A 13956-nucleotide genomic window follows, 5' to 3' on the forward strand; every position below is an offset into this window, starting at 1 on the left:
ATTTTTCTAACTTTGAAGCTCTCTACTTGTAAGGAAAATGGATATTCCAAATAAATCAAATTTTTATTCACAAATACAATATGTCCACTTTATGTTGGCATCATAAAATGGACATATTTTTACTTTTTGAAAAAATTTGAGGGCTTCAAAGTAGAGCTGCAATTTTAAAAAATTTCATGAAAATTGCAAAATCTGAAGGGACAGATGTTACAGAACTACAACTCCCAGCATGCCTAGGCGGTCTAGGCATGCTGAGAGTTGTAGTTTGGCAACATCTGGAGGGCTACCGTTTGGGCACCACTGTAACAGTGGTCACAAAACTGTGACCCTCCAGATGTTGCAAAACTACAACTCCCAGCATGCCCAGACAGCCTTTAGCTGTCTGGGCATGCTGGGAGTTGCAGTCCGGTCTTCTAGTGGTTGCCACAGTAAAGATCACTTTACTTTCACTTTCATTTCTCCTCCCCCCAACGTGATCTCCGCTGGATGTCTGCGATGATCGCCGGGCCCCACGCATCTTCTCCTCAGGTACAGGCCTCCATCTTCTCCCCCCCCCCCCCCCATTCTGCCCGACATCCAGGGGTGGGCAGAACGGGGGGGGGGGGGGTCTCCATGGCAACCCCCTGTCGTGCGCTGCCATTGGTCAGAACTCAGTTCGGACTAATGGCAGGGGATAGGAGGAGATCGCAGCACTGGAGGATGATCGGGGCTGTCACTGAGAACTCCGATCATCCCTATTTTTCGGGTGATCGGGTCACCAGAGACCCGATCAGTCCGGAATTGGAGAAAATCGCATGTCTGAATTGACAAGCGATTTTCTCCGATTGCCGACATTGGGGGGGGGGGGGGGGAGGGGAAGAGAGAGAGAGAGTCCAGCTGTTGCAAAACTACAGCATGAGGATATGATTGTAGTCCCCTTTTATTACACACACACACACTGGCTTCATATATTCTTACACATACACATTAGAGAGACACACTGATATACACACATACATATATATATATATATATACACACACACATACATGCTTGGACACTTACTTTTTCGTCTGTAATACATGTTTCTGCCTCTCTCATTGATGTCTGCTGTGTGAGAGACGGCAGCAGGCTTCCTGCCGCTCCCCCTGCCCTTCTCTTCACATGAGTCTCTGCACTGTGTACAGCCCCTCCCCCCTCCAAAACGTCCCGGAGTCCAGGACGAAGCAGTGTTCACAGAAACACTAAATGCATTCCAGGAGGCAGAGGGGGCAGTTCTTTGACTGGCTTTTTCAATATGAAATACTGAAAATTTTCTAATGAAAGCAATTGCAAAACCTATTGTTTTTGCATGCTTTACAACATATCAAAAGTTTTTATATCTGACAGTGCCTATTTAAGGGCCTAGATACTGTGAAAGGTCGCAACAGACTAGGGGCGAGTAGCAGCAGGAGTCGCAGTGAGAGGCCTGAGCTCACGGTATCAGCTAGAGGTCGTGTCTCGACCAGCAACCCATCTGCTGTCATCGATTGGTTAACATGGTCATCCACTTCATCACAAGTGACATCTGACATCCCCAGTCAACAGTCCGTGGGTTCCTCAGACACAACCCTCAGTTGGCATGGCCTGGGAGCAGTCCATTTCCTCCCATTGCCTCTGTCCTATGCTGTTCCCTCCCCCACAGAAGTATCTTATGCTGTGAGTTCAGCTCCACTATTTAGTGAGGATGATCTACTAGTGAGGACAGTCAGCAGCTACTGCGCAGCCAAGAAGTGGAAGAGACATCCACCGCTAGGCAGACAAGTAGGGATGAGGAGAGTGGCGTGGGAGGTGGTGTTGCAAGCGTTCAGGGTCCTGAAGGACACTGTTGAGGAGCCAGAGGAGGACATCAGTGACGTGCAGACACAACTCGATGATGATAAAGCTGATCTCACTTGGGAGCCGGGTGCAGAAGGGGCTTCATCATCATCAGGAGAAGAAGGTTGCAGGTTGCCCGTGAGGCAGCAGCTGAGCCAACAAGGTGGTAGAATGGTTGGCAGTCATCATGGTGGCAGAAGTGTAAAGTCTGGAGCCAAATGTGCCCGGGGTAGACCACCTGCTACCTGGTGGTAGTTGAACAAAGGTTCCTGGTGTTGGCGGCAGTAGCAGTCAATCAGTGCGGACTGTTGTTGGCAAAATCAGCTACTCGGCAGTGTGGCAGTTTTCCATCAAGCATCTGGAGGATGTTAACCTGGCCACATGCAAGATGTGTCAGCAGAAGGGGAAGCGTGGCCCGGGGCCTAATGTTGGCTCCACGGCCCTGCATCAACATATGCGTCACCACCATAAAGCGGCCTGGGAGAACCGTGGCTCCGATGTGGTGGTCCAGCCTGCTGCATCACCCAGTGGCACGCCACTCCCTGTTTCAGCCAGTCAAAGCTCCACCACCTCAGCCAAAGGGAGCTGTGTGTCATACCATCTTCTGTCGCTCCAGATGCTCCTGCTCCTCCTACTTTGAGTCAGTCATTCCGCCAGCAATCCATCGGTGAAGCCATGTCCAAGAGACAACAGCATGCGCCCACTTATCCGACGGCACAGAAGCTGAATGTGCTCCTGTCCAAGTTGCTGGTACTGCAGTCCCTCCCTTTTCAAGTGGTGGACTCTGCACGTTTCAGTGAACTGATGGCTTGTGCCGAGCCGAGGTGGAGATTCCCAAGCCATCATTTCTTTGCAAAGAAGGCAGTACCAGCCCTGCACAATTTTGTGGAACAGAAGGTGGGCCAGTCCTTGAGCCTGGCGGTGTGTACCAAAGTGCATTGCAGTGCCGACGTGGGGAGCTGTAGTTATGGTCAGGGACATTACATGTACTTTATGGCCCACTGGGTGAATGTGCTTCCACCTCCACGCTCTTAGGCCATTGGTCCTGTCACAGTGTGCAACTCCGCCTCCTCATCCTCCACCTTGTCCTCAGCCTCCACTGCACGGACAAGTCTCAGTGCCCCTCCAGCAAACCATGTGTGTAGGCCACAGCGTTGTCACTCTGTTATTCACATGGTTTGCCGTGGCGAAAAGAGTCACACAGGGGAAGAACTGCTAAAAGTAATTCATCAAGAATTTGAATCATGGCTTACTCCATGAAAACTGGCAATGGGAGCCATGGTGACCGACAACGGGAAGAACATCTTGTCTGCGCTGCGACAAGGAAGTCTGAGCCATGCGCCCTGCATGGCAGACATGTTCAATCTGGTTGTCAAGTGGTTCCTGAAGTGTTCCCCCATCTGCAAGACATTGTAACAATGGGAAGGAAACTTTGCATGCACTTCAGCCACTCGTATACCACAAAGCACACCCTCTTTGAGCTGCAGCATCAGAACGGCATCCCCCAACATAGTCTGATTTGCGACGTTTCCACACGTTGGAATTCCATCCGCCATATGTTGGACTGACTATACGAACAGAGAAAAGCCATCACCAATTTTTTTGATGATCCAAGCGGATAGATGGACTCCCCTGCGTAACTTCAATGTCAACCAGTGGCAGCTCATGCTTGACACCTGCCGTTTGCTCAGGCCCTTTGAAGAAGCCACATTATTAGTCAGTCACCAGGATTATGAGATGAACAACGTCATTCCACTGCTACATCTACTACAACACGTTTTGGCTGGTCAGGCGACTGGAGACATGGCATCTACATCTTGTGGCCACATGAGCCCTGTGAAGGTTGAACTGGAGGAGGAGGAGGGGAGGGGCACAGTGGAGCACAGTTTAGGTTTGACAAGATGGGCGGTTTTTCTAGTCAACTGACAGGAGAGGAGGAGCAGGAGCAGCTAGAGGAAGGCGAGACAGAGGACCCAGACACACCGTGACATAATGCAGTGGAGATGGAGGCAGGGAGTCCCTCTGAGTCACTTGCACAAATGGCACCATGAATGCTCACTTGCTTGTGTAGTGACCACCGAATTGTCACCATTTGGCAGTGGGATGACTTCTGTCTCTCCACCTTATTAGACCCTCGCTACCGGCACAAAATGGGGGCCTTTTTTACACCCACTGAGAGGGAGGACAAACTCACCTACTACAGAGACATCCTACGTAATCAGTTGGCCGATGCCTATCTGTGCCATCATCCATCCTCTCGCAGGACTGACTCGGGGGGCCCACTGTGCTCACCTTCCACTGCCATGGCTGCTGGGGAGGGGTGGGGTGGCAGGCAGCCTGAATCTACAGTCACTGATGAGTAGCTTTCTTCATCCGCATAGTGAAGCAACTCATCAGCAGTAGGTAGACCTGAACCAGCAGGTGGTGGCATACCTTGACATGACACTGCCAACACACTTTGAAGATCCGCTGGACTTCTGGGCAGCCAAACTTGATTTGTGGCCGCAAATAGCAGAGTTTGCCCTGGAAAAGCTGTTCTGCCCGGCCAGTAGTGTGCCATCAGAGGGGGTGTTTAGTGCGGCAGGGGCCATAGTTACGGCAAGGAGAACTCACCTGTCCACGAAAAATGTGGAGAGACTGACCTTTGTGAAGATGAATCAGGCATGGATCAGCCAGGATTTCCATCCACCAATGCCTGATGCATCAGAGTAAATTGACCATGGTGCCACACCAACACTTCACAAATATGGATAGTGCTAAACATATTTAAGGCGCTGCTTCCCAGTTAGAGAAATCCTCTGCATCAGACCACAAGTAAGTATTGAGGAAATGCATTGCGTAAAATTTAACTTTTTAATAATATTCTTAGGATAAAATATATGTATCCAACATTTTTTTTTTTACCTGTTAAGGACATAGGATGTTCTCTAACGTCCCCACTACCTGGGCTTTAATGCCCAAGGACGTTAGAGAACGTCCTGTTTTATTTCCGATCTCTGCCGCTCGCCGGGCAGAGATCAGAACTGGATGCCTGCTGAAATCCTTCAGCAGGCATCCAGGGCAAACGCCGAGGGGGGCCATGTAGGCCCCCCATGTCGGCGATCGCCGCAAATCGCAAGGGAAATCGCCCTTGCGATCTGCGGCGATACCGGGCTGATCGGGTCTCTGGGACCCGACCGCCCGGTAATTTCGCATGATCCCGGCTGTCACAGACAGCCAGGACCATGCTGAAGACTAGGAGCGAGGTGGCAAGCCTGCCACCTCCTCCGATCCCCTGCGATCCGTCGGTTAACTAACCGACCAATCGCAAGGGGGGGGGGCGGTTACTTCCTCCCGTCCTGCCCGGCCCCTTGAAGTCCGGAGAGGACGGGAGGAAGACCGGAGGACGCGGCGGGGGACGGGGGAGTGCTGGGGACCGACCCCGGTACTTACCTCGTCCCTGATGCCCTTACTGTCCAGGCATGCTGGGAGTTGTAGTTCTGTAACATCTGGCCCTTCAGATGTTGCAGAACTACAAATCCCAGCATGCCTGGACAGTTTTGGCATACTGGGAGTTGTAGTTTTGCAACATCTGGAAGGGCACAGATTGGGAACCACTGTATTAGTGGTCTGCAAACTGTAGTCCTCCAGATGTTGCAAAACTACAACTCCCAGCATGCTGGGAGTTGTAGTTCGGCAACATCTGGCTCTAAAGATGTTGCCGAACTACTACTCCCAGCATGCCTGAGAATGCTGGGAGTTGTGGTTTTGCAACAACTGGAGGCACACTGGTTGGGAAACATTGTCTGTTTCCTAACTCAGTGTTTCCCAACCGTGTGCCTCCAGCTGTTGCAAAACTATAACTACCAGCATGCACTGATAAACTGTGCATGCTGGGAGTTGTAGTTTTGTAACAGCTGGAGGTCCCCCCCCCCCCCTGTGAATGTACAGGGTACATTCACATGGGCAGGGGGCTTACAGTGAGTATCAGGCTGCAAGTTTGCGATGCAGCAAATTTTGCGCGGCAGCTCAAACTTGCAGCGGGAAACTCGCTGTAATCCCCCGCCCGTGTGACTGTACCCTAAAAACACTACACTACACACAAAATAAAATAAAAAGCACATAAAAAACACTACATATACACATACCCCTACACAGCCCCCCTCCCCTCCCAATAAAAATGAAAAACGTCCGGTACGCCACTGTTTCCAAAATGGAGCCTCCAGCTGTTGCAAAAGAACAACTCCCAGTATTGCCGGACAGCCGTTGACTGTCCAAGCATGCTGGGAGTTTTGCAACAGCTGGAGGCACCCTGTTTGGGAATCACTGGCGTAGAATACCCCTATGTCCACCCCTATGCAAATCCCTAATTCAGGCCTCAAATGCGCATGGCGCTCTTACTTTGGAGCCCTGTCGTATTTCAAGGCAACAGTTTAGGGTCACATATGGGGTATCGCCGTACTCGGGAGAAATTGTGTTACAAATTTTGGGGGGCTTTTTCTCCTTTCACCCCTTATGAAAAGGTGAAGTTGGGGTCTACAACAGCATGTTAGTGTAAAAAAATAAATGTTTTACACTAACACGCTGGTGTTGCCCTATACTGTTCATTTTGACAAGAGGTAAAAGGGAAAAATGCCCCCCAAAATTTGTAATGCAATTTCTCCCGACTACGGAGATACCCCATAAGTGGGCGCAAAGTGCTCTGGGGGCGCACAACAAGGCCCAGAAGGGAGAGTGCACCATGTACATTTGAGGTGATTTGCACAGGGGTGGCTGATTGTTACAGCGGTTTTGACAAACGCAAAAAAAAAAAAAAAAAAACACATGTGACCCCATTTCAGAAACGACACCCCTCACGGAATGTAATGAGGGGTGCAGTGAGAATTTACACCCCACTGGTGTCTGACAGATCTTTGGAACAGTGGGCTGTGCAAATTAAAAATTTTGTACAGCCCACTGTTTCAAAGTTCTGACAGACACCAGTGGGGGGTAAATGCTCACTGTACCCCTTGTTACGTTCCTCAAGGGGTCTAGTTTCCAAAATGGTATGCCATGTTGGGGTTATTTTGCTGTCCTGGCACCATAGGGGCTTCCTAAATGCGACATGGCCCCCGAGCAAAATTTGCTCTCCAAAAGCCAAATATGACTCCTTCTCTTCTGAGCATTGTAGTTCGCCCGTAGTGCACTTCAGGTCCACTTATGGCGTACCTTTATACTCAGAAGAGATGGGGTTACAAATTTTGGGGGGTATTTTCTGCTATTAACCCTTGCAAAAATGTGAAATTTGGGGGGAAACACACATTTTAGTGAAAAAATATATATATATTTTTTTACATATGCAAAAGTCGTGAAACCCCTGTGGGGTATTAAGGCTCACTTTATTCCTTGTTATGTTCCTCAAGGGGTCTAGTTTCCAAAATGGTATGCCATGTGAGGGTTTTTTGCTGTTGTGGCACTATAGGGGCTTCCTAAATGCGACATGCCCCCCGACCAAAATTTGCTCTCCAAAAGCCAAATATGACTCCTTCTCTTCTGAGCATTGTAGTTCGCCTGTAGTGCACTTCAGGTCCACTTATGGGGTACCTTCATACTCAGAAGAGATGGGGTTACAAATTTTGGGGGGTATTTTCTGCTATTAACCCTTGCAAAAATGTGAAATTTGGGGGGAAACACACATTTTAGTGAAAAATTTTTTTTTTTTTTACATATGCAAAAGTCGTGAAACACCTGTGGGGTATTAAGGTTCACTTTACCCCTTGTTACGTTCCCCAAGGGGTCTAGTTTCCAAAATGGTATGCCATGTGGGGATTTTTTGCTGTTCTGGTACCATAGGGGCTTCCTAAATGCAACATGCCCCCCAAAAACCATTTCAGAAAAACGTACTCTCCAAAATCCCCTTGTCGCTCCTTCGCTTCTGAGCCCTCTATTGCGCCCGCCGAACACTTTTCATGGACATATGAGGTATGTCCTTACTCGAGGGCTACAAATATAAGTATCAATTTTCTCCTTTTACCCCTTGTAAAAATTCAAAAATTGGGTCTAAAAGAACATGCGAGTGTAAAAAATGAAGATGGTGAATTTTCTCCTTCACTTTGCTGCTATTCCTGTGAAACACCTAAAGGGTTAAAACGCTGACTGAATGTCATTTTGAATACTTTGGGGGGTGCAGTTTTTATAATGGGGTCATTTGTGGGGTATTTCTAATATGAAGACCCTTCAAATCCACTTCAAACCTGAACTGGTCCCTGAAAAATAGTGAGTTTGAAAATTTTGTGAAAAATTGTAAAATTGCTGCTGAACTTTGAAGCCCTCTGATGTCTTCCAAAAGTAAAAACACATCAACTTTATGATGCAAACATAAAGTAGACATATTGCATTTGTGAATACATTTTTATTTTATTTGGAATATCCATTTTCCTTACAAGCAGAGAGCTTCAAAGTTAGAAAAATGCAAAATTTTAAATTTTTTCTGCAAATTTTGGAATTTTTCACTAAGAAACGATGCAAGTATCGACAAAATTTTACCAATAACATAAAGTAGAATATGTCACGAAAAAACAACCTCGGAATCAGAATGATAGGTAAAAGCATTCCAGAGTTATTAATGTTTAAAGTGACAGTGGTCAGATGTTCAAAAAACGCTCCGGTCCTAAGGTGTAAAATGGCCTGGTCCTTAAGGGGTTAAATCAAACAAAAGGAAAGGTGTGCAAAAAACATGTGCCACCTACACCAACAAGTATTGATGGGATGCAAAGACCTCTAAAAGGTGGAAGGGAACAACGTATGGTCCATTGCAACTGGTGGGGGTAAAAACTTCCCCTGTAAGGCCCTACTCTTGCATTATTAATTCCCTTCTTGGCAAGTATTACTCGCCCTAAAAAGGGTGGCCCCACACAGGAACCTCACCCTATTTACCCCTACAAACACTGTAATTTCCCAGGTTTTTTAGGTGGAAATAGTTTCCAGTGTGCTGCCACCCTTTTAATGGTGAGTAACATTTGCTAAGAAGGGAATTAATAGGGCGAGAATAGGGCCTTACAGGGGAGGTTTTTACCCCCCCCCCCCTGCTACAATGGACAATACATTGTTTCCTTCCACCTTTTCAAGGAAAGTGTTGCTCGTCTTAAAAAGGGCGACACCACATAGTAACCAATCCCTATTTCCATCTAAAAACCCTGGGAAACAGCAGTGTTTGTAGGTGGAATTAGGGAGAGGTTCCCACGTGGGGCCACCCTTTTTAGGGCAAGTAACACTTGCCAAGATGGGAATTAATAATGTGAGAGTAGGGCCTTACAGGGAAAGTTTTTACCCCCACCAGTTACATTGGACCATATTTTGTTCCCTTCCACCTTTTAGAGGTCAGTGCATCACATCAATACTTGGTGGTGTAGGTGGCACATGGTGTTTTTTGCACACCTTTCCTTTTATTTTATTTAAAAAAAAAATTGGGGTCCATATATTTTATCCTAAGCATTTACGTAATGCATGTCCTCAATACTTACTTGTGCACACTAACACTTTTACAAAAGAGACCGTTTTCTTCTGCCTACCTGCCTCAGCTACTATTCTGATCTTGCCACCCGCCTGATGCCACACATCTGATGCCAAGTTTTCCTTTTTTCACCCACCCTTGTCACTGGGTACTGGTACTGCCACCTACCCCACCACTCTGTCACCGGGTCACTTTCAGGAATCCTGATTCTGCTGCTGCCACCTCCAGGCTGTCTCATTCTGCCACCATATGTTCTCATGCTGATGCCACCTCCAGGCTTTCTTATTCTGCCACCATATGTTATCCTCATGCTGATGCCAGCTCCAAGTTGTCTCACACTGCCACCAAATGTTCTACTCATGCTGCTGCTACCTCCGGGCTGTGTCATTCAGCCACTATATGGTCTCCCCATGCTTCCGCCACCTCCAGGCTGAGTCATTCAGCCACTATATGTTCTACTCATGCTGCCGCCAACTCCAGGCTGTGTCATTAAGCCACTATATGGTCTCCACATGCTGCCACCAACCCCAGGCTACGTAATTCAGCCACTATATGTTCTCCTCAAAGGATAGGGACTGGGCACATTTTCTCTGTTCCTACCCCCCCCCCCCCCCTTCATCAGTGCCTCCTGCCCTATGAAACAATGACATTGTTTTCGTCTGCTTGCCGGCCATTTTATTTGTCATCTTAATAGGATTTAGTAAAACATGTATTAATCTAAGTGTTTTGGCCTTATTGGTGGTTATATTTTAGCTGAAATCCCAGCTGGAAGTTGTGACAGAGCAAAAGAGCGATTGGCTAATTGCCCCCTCACTTACTATTGTAGTCTTCAGGTAGCTTTAAGCCTGGAGTGGCCAGGAGTGGCTCAGGGGGTAATGTTCACAGATGCTCACTATGATGTCAATTCATCATTTGTCCTGCACTAGGGGGGAGGAGGAAGACCATGTCACTCAGCATGGTAGGGAAGAAAATGTGAGACTATGCTCACGCTTTTTGTCAATATTTTTTGCTCTTTATTTTTTCTTTATTTTTTTCCAGGTATTTATGACTCAAAGAATTACTTAAAGACTGGTGTGGGAAGACTCACTTTGTTTTATTGTTTTTTTGTGTTTATGTTGGCAAGGGGAAGACCTGCCTACATAATTGAAGAAACCACCTACCCTTTGAGGGACCTGTCTACCTACTGGGGGTACCTACTTTTCTAAAGGGGGCCTATTATCCACTGGGGACTTACCCGGGAAAAACTACCTACAGGCAGAAACCATGCCTACCCTGTTTCCCTGAAAATAAGACATACCCATAAAATAAGCCATAGCAGAATTTCTAAGCATTGGCGTAACATAAGCCATTTCTCAAAAATAAGACATAGTGGTAGGCGTGGCTAAGCGTACCGGCGCTGAGCCGTAAAGAAGACGTGCAGTCCTTCTCATCTGCCCCATCGTAACAGCTGCTATATCGGAGGTGACCGGAGAGGTGCCAGCAGCCTCATCAACAATATCTGCTCCCCCTGTCAGGTCCCAATCCTTCTGTTCATGCTGCCAGCCGCAGCATAGAGGGAGACAGAAAGTGAAAGTAAAAGACTCCTCAGTGAAGTAAGGAACAGAAAGTTCTGCTTTGTGGGTCCTCAGGGGGAAGAATAAAGCTGTGGCTGCTATTTTACTCAGCACTATGGGTCTCTCACAGCACCAACCAGCAACAGTCTGAGGGTCTCTGTATTGTTGTACCATACTTAATAAAAATAAGTCATCCCCTGAAAATAAGCCATAGTGTGTCTTCTTGAGGAAAAATAAATATAAGACAGCGTCTTATTTTTGGGAAAACCTGGTACCTACTGGTAAAAACTACCAACCTACTGGGACAACTTAACTTCCTACTGCGATGACTTAACTTCCTACTAGGGACCTATCTTTTCACTGGAAGGACCCACCTGCCTATTAGGGAGACATACCTACCTAATGGGGAGGACCTACCTTCCCCAACCTATCCCTTCCACCACTTACTTTCAAACTCTTACTGTGCACCAAATATTATTGCTGTTTGGAACACTATGGGTGAGAAAAAAGTGAGAAGAGTGCTGGAAAAGTGAGGAGCCTGGAGTCTGGGCCAGATGGAGATACCAATTACACAAAAACATCATTTGTGAGTACTCGATGTAACTTTATTGTAATTACTTATGTAAGGTTTGTAGAGGTTTGTAGGACTGGCATCTACTAGTATATAGTCAATATATAGAAGTAATATTGGTCTGTGTATACTGAGTTTTATTTGGTAACAGGTAAAAATCTAAAAGCTGTAAACTTATTGTAAATTGAAAGATTCTGATGTATTTGTGTTACTCCAGTATGGTTTGTCAGTGTTTTTAAGAAATCTTGTAAAGTATGTGTTATAGAGCAGTCAATCCTTGCTCATTGCTGGTTGTTTTATGTTTTAATGATTAATTTTGTGCTATTTCTTATTCACAGAAACAATGGTGGTGAAGACAGCAGATGATACACAATCCCCACACCTAAACGTGTTTGTTACTGGAAGAAATATATAATTCAGAGACTATTTGGAAATCAACCTAAGCAAATAAGAAGACCGAAGCAGCTCCATTAATCTAATACATCATACAGAACTTAGTTGATCTCCTATGTAATCATTGGTAGCATTAATATCCCTGAACATTACACATTACTTTACTTGCATGTGTTAAATATTTAAATTTTTATCTGATTTTATCGGTCACCTTTTTAACTTTTTTTTAAAATGGAATCAGGAAACCCAAGTAATGGAAGCTTGTTGGTTGATATGCCATACTGGAATAATGATACCTTATTGTTCAAACCAGTATTTAATATAGTAATCTCACCAATGACCATAGTCGTGTCGGTATTGGGAATAGCTGGCAATGGTCTTGTAGTTTGGTATCTCTCCTTTAAGATCAAGAAAACCACATCTTCTATCTATATTTTTAACCTTGCTGTGGCTGATGCAGCATTTTTGCTGTTTGCATTTCTTTTGCACATTATGGCATTGGTCTTTGCCATGATACCGCACTTGGAATCTCAATATGAGGATGAGCATGTTATTAACTTAATAGGTATACTAACTTTAGCTTGTCTCTTTGGATACAACACTAGCCTGTGTCTTCTAACAGCTATAAGTATAGAGAGATGTCTGTCTGTTCTCTTTCCCATATGGTATTATTGTAATAGACCAAGGCACATGTCCTCTATTGTATGTACTCTGATATGGACCATTTCTTCTATTCTTTGTGCTCTCGAGTTTGCATTTTGTTACAGTATGACCTACAATCGTAAAGGCATTCTTAGGGAGTCCGGTAGGGAATGTAAAACAATCTTTATCATTATCTGTAGTTTTAGTCTTGCATTTGTTCCGTCCATGACAGTGTCAAGTTTTATTCTGCTCCTAAAAGTATGGACAAGTTCTCAGCATCGACGGTCGAAGAAGTTATATGTTGTCATTGCAGTAACAGTCTGTTTTTTCCTAGTGTTTGGAATGCCCATGAGAGTGTTATTGCTTATATGGTACAAACACCATGCAGTACCATCCTTTTTTATCATGGACCTTTTTGCTCTGTTTTGTTGCATTAACAGTAGCATTAACCCATTTGTCTATTTCCTGGTTGGTCGCCAAGGACAAAGTGAAAAAATTACACTTCTGTCAATTTTTCAGGCAGTTTTTCGAGATGACTGTAGTCAGTCAAGGAGGGAGCAAACAAAGGCAACAGAAGAAATTTTGATTGTGAACAGAAAAGAACATAATAATTCCACTTTTCAAGATGAGAGAAGACTAGATGTAAAATGACTTCTGGTTGTTTATTGATAAATTAAATGTACAGTATTGTTTCGCTATACAAATTACATTGTTGAGTTTGTTGACAGTTCAGCTGCTAAGCTTGATAAAAACACTTTACACCAGAGAAGTATGCATGCCATCTGTTGTGTTCCAGTGATAAGCCATATTTTATTTGAGGTGTTTTTAGAAGCGTAACTAAAGGCACTGTAAATAATTATATATATGTAAAGATGTATACAGATGATATTGGGGATAGATGTTTTGAGCATATTTCAACTGCCTGACCCTTTTAATCTGAAATATATAAGCCCACGCCTCCTCTATTGATTGAGAATACATGAATCTTCAGCTTCACAAAACATATACGAGGAGATCAAAAGAGATAACTGTTAGCCACACTGGGCCAACAGCTATTAAAGAGAATCTGACAGCAATTCACCCGCACTAAACCCAATATATTGGGTTATAGTGCGGGTGAATAGCTGAACATAGAAGTGTCACATTTTTCCATTAGGTATTTCCATCCAAGTGGCCGGTAGAATATGTTTATCAATGTGCGCCAGAGCGCATTGGCCCCCCCCCCCCCCAATGCGCTCTGGGGGGGGGGGGAGCTGGCTTACACAGCCCATTCTGCCTCATCAATATTCCACCCCATCCCACCCCCCTCCCTGACGTCAGAGCTCTGACATCACAGAATGGGACGGGCCAGGGTGGAATATTGATGAGGCAGAGGGAGCTGTGCCATTGATAAACATCTTCTATCTATCTATATTGGGTTTAGTGCGGGTGAATTGCTGTCAGGTTCTCTTTAAATCTGTATGGCCACCTACAGGGCAGCAATATTTAAA

The 13956-nt window shown here is 45.6% G+C and overlaps 1 protein-coding gene across 5 annotated transcripts in view; it reads left to right on the forward strand.

Moving 5' to 3' along the window:
* LOC130368634 (proto-oncogene Mas-like) overlaps positions 1 to 13682 on the forward strand; it is a 71926-nt gene extending 58244 nt beyond the window's left edge. For 3 of the 5 annotated variants that reach the window (XM_056572575.1, XM_056572578.1, XM_056572576.1), the window contains one exon: positions 11770 to 13682. In XM_056572575.1, coding sequence (XP_056428550.1) covers positions 12056 to 13117 — 1062 coding nt within the window. In that variant the 5' untranslated portion in view covers positions 11770 to 12055 and the 3' untranslated portion in view covers positions 13118 to 13682. Of the gene's footprint in view, positions 1 to 471; positions 529 to 11383; positions 11447 to 11769 lie in introns of those variants that run through there. The other 2 variants (XM_056572579.1, XM_056572577.1) reach the window with 2 other exon arrangements.
* Positions 13683 to 13956: the final 274 nt, after the last annotated feature.

This window comes from Hyla sarda, chromosome 4, assembly GCF_029499605.1.
Source record: "Hyla sarda isolate aHylSar1 chromosome 4, aHylSar1.hap1, whole genome shotgun sequence".
Taxonomy (NCBI): Eukaryota; Metazoa; Chordata; class Amphibia; order Anura; family Hylidae; genus Hyla; species Hyla sarda.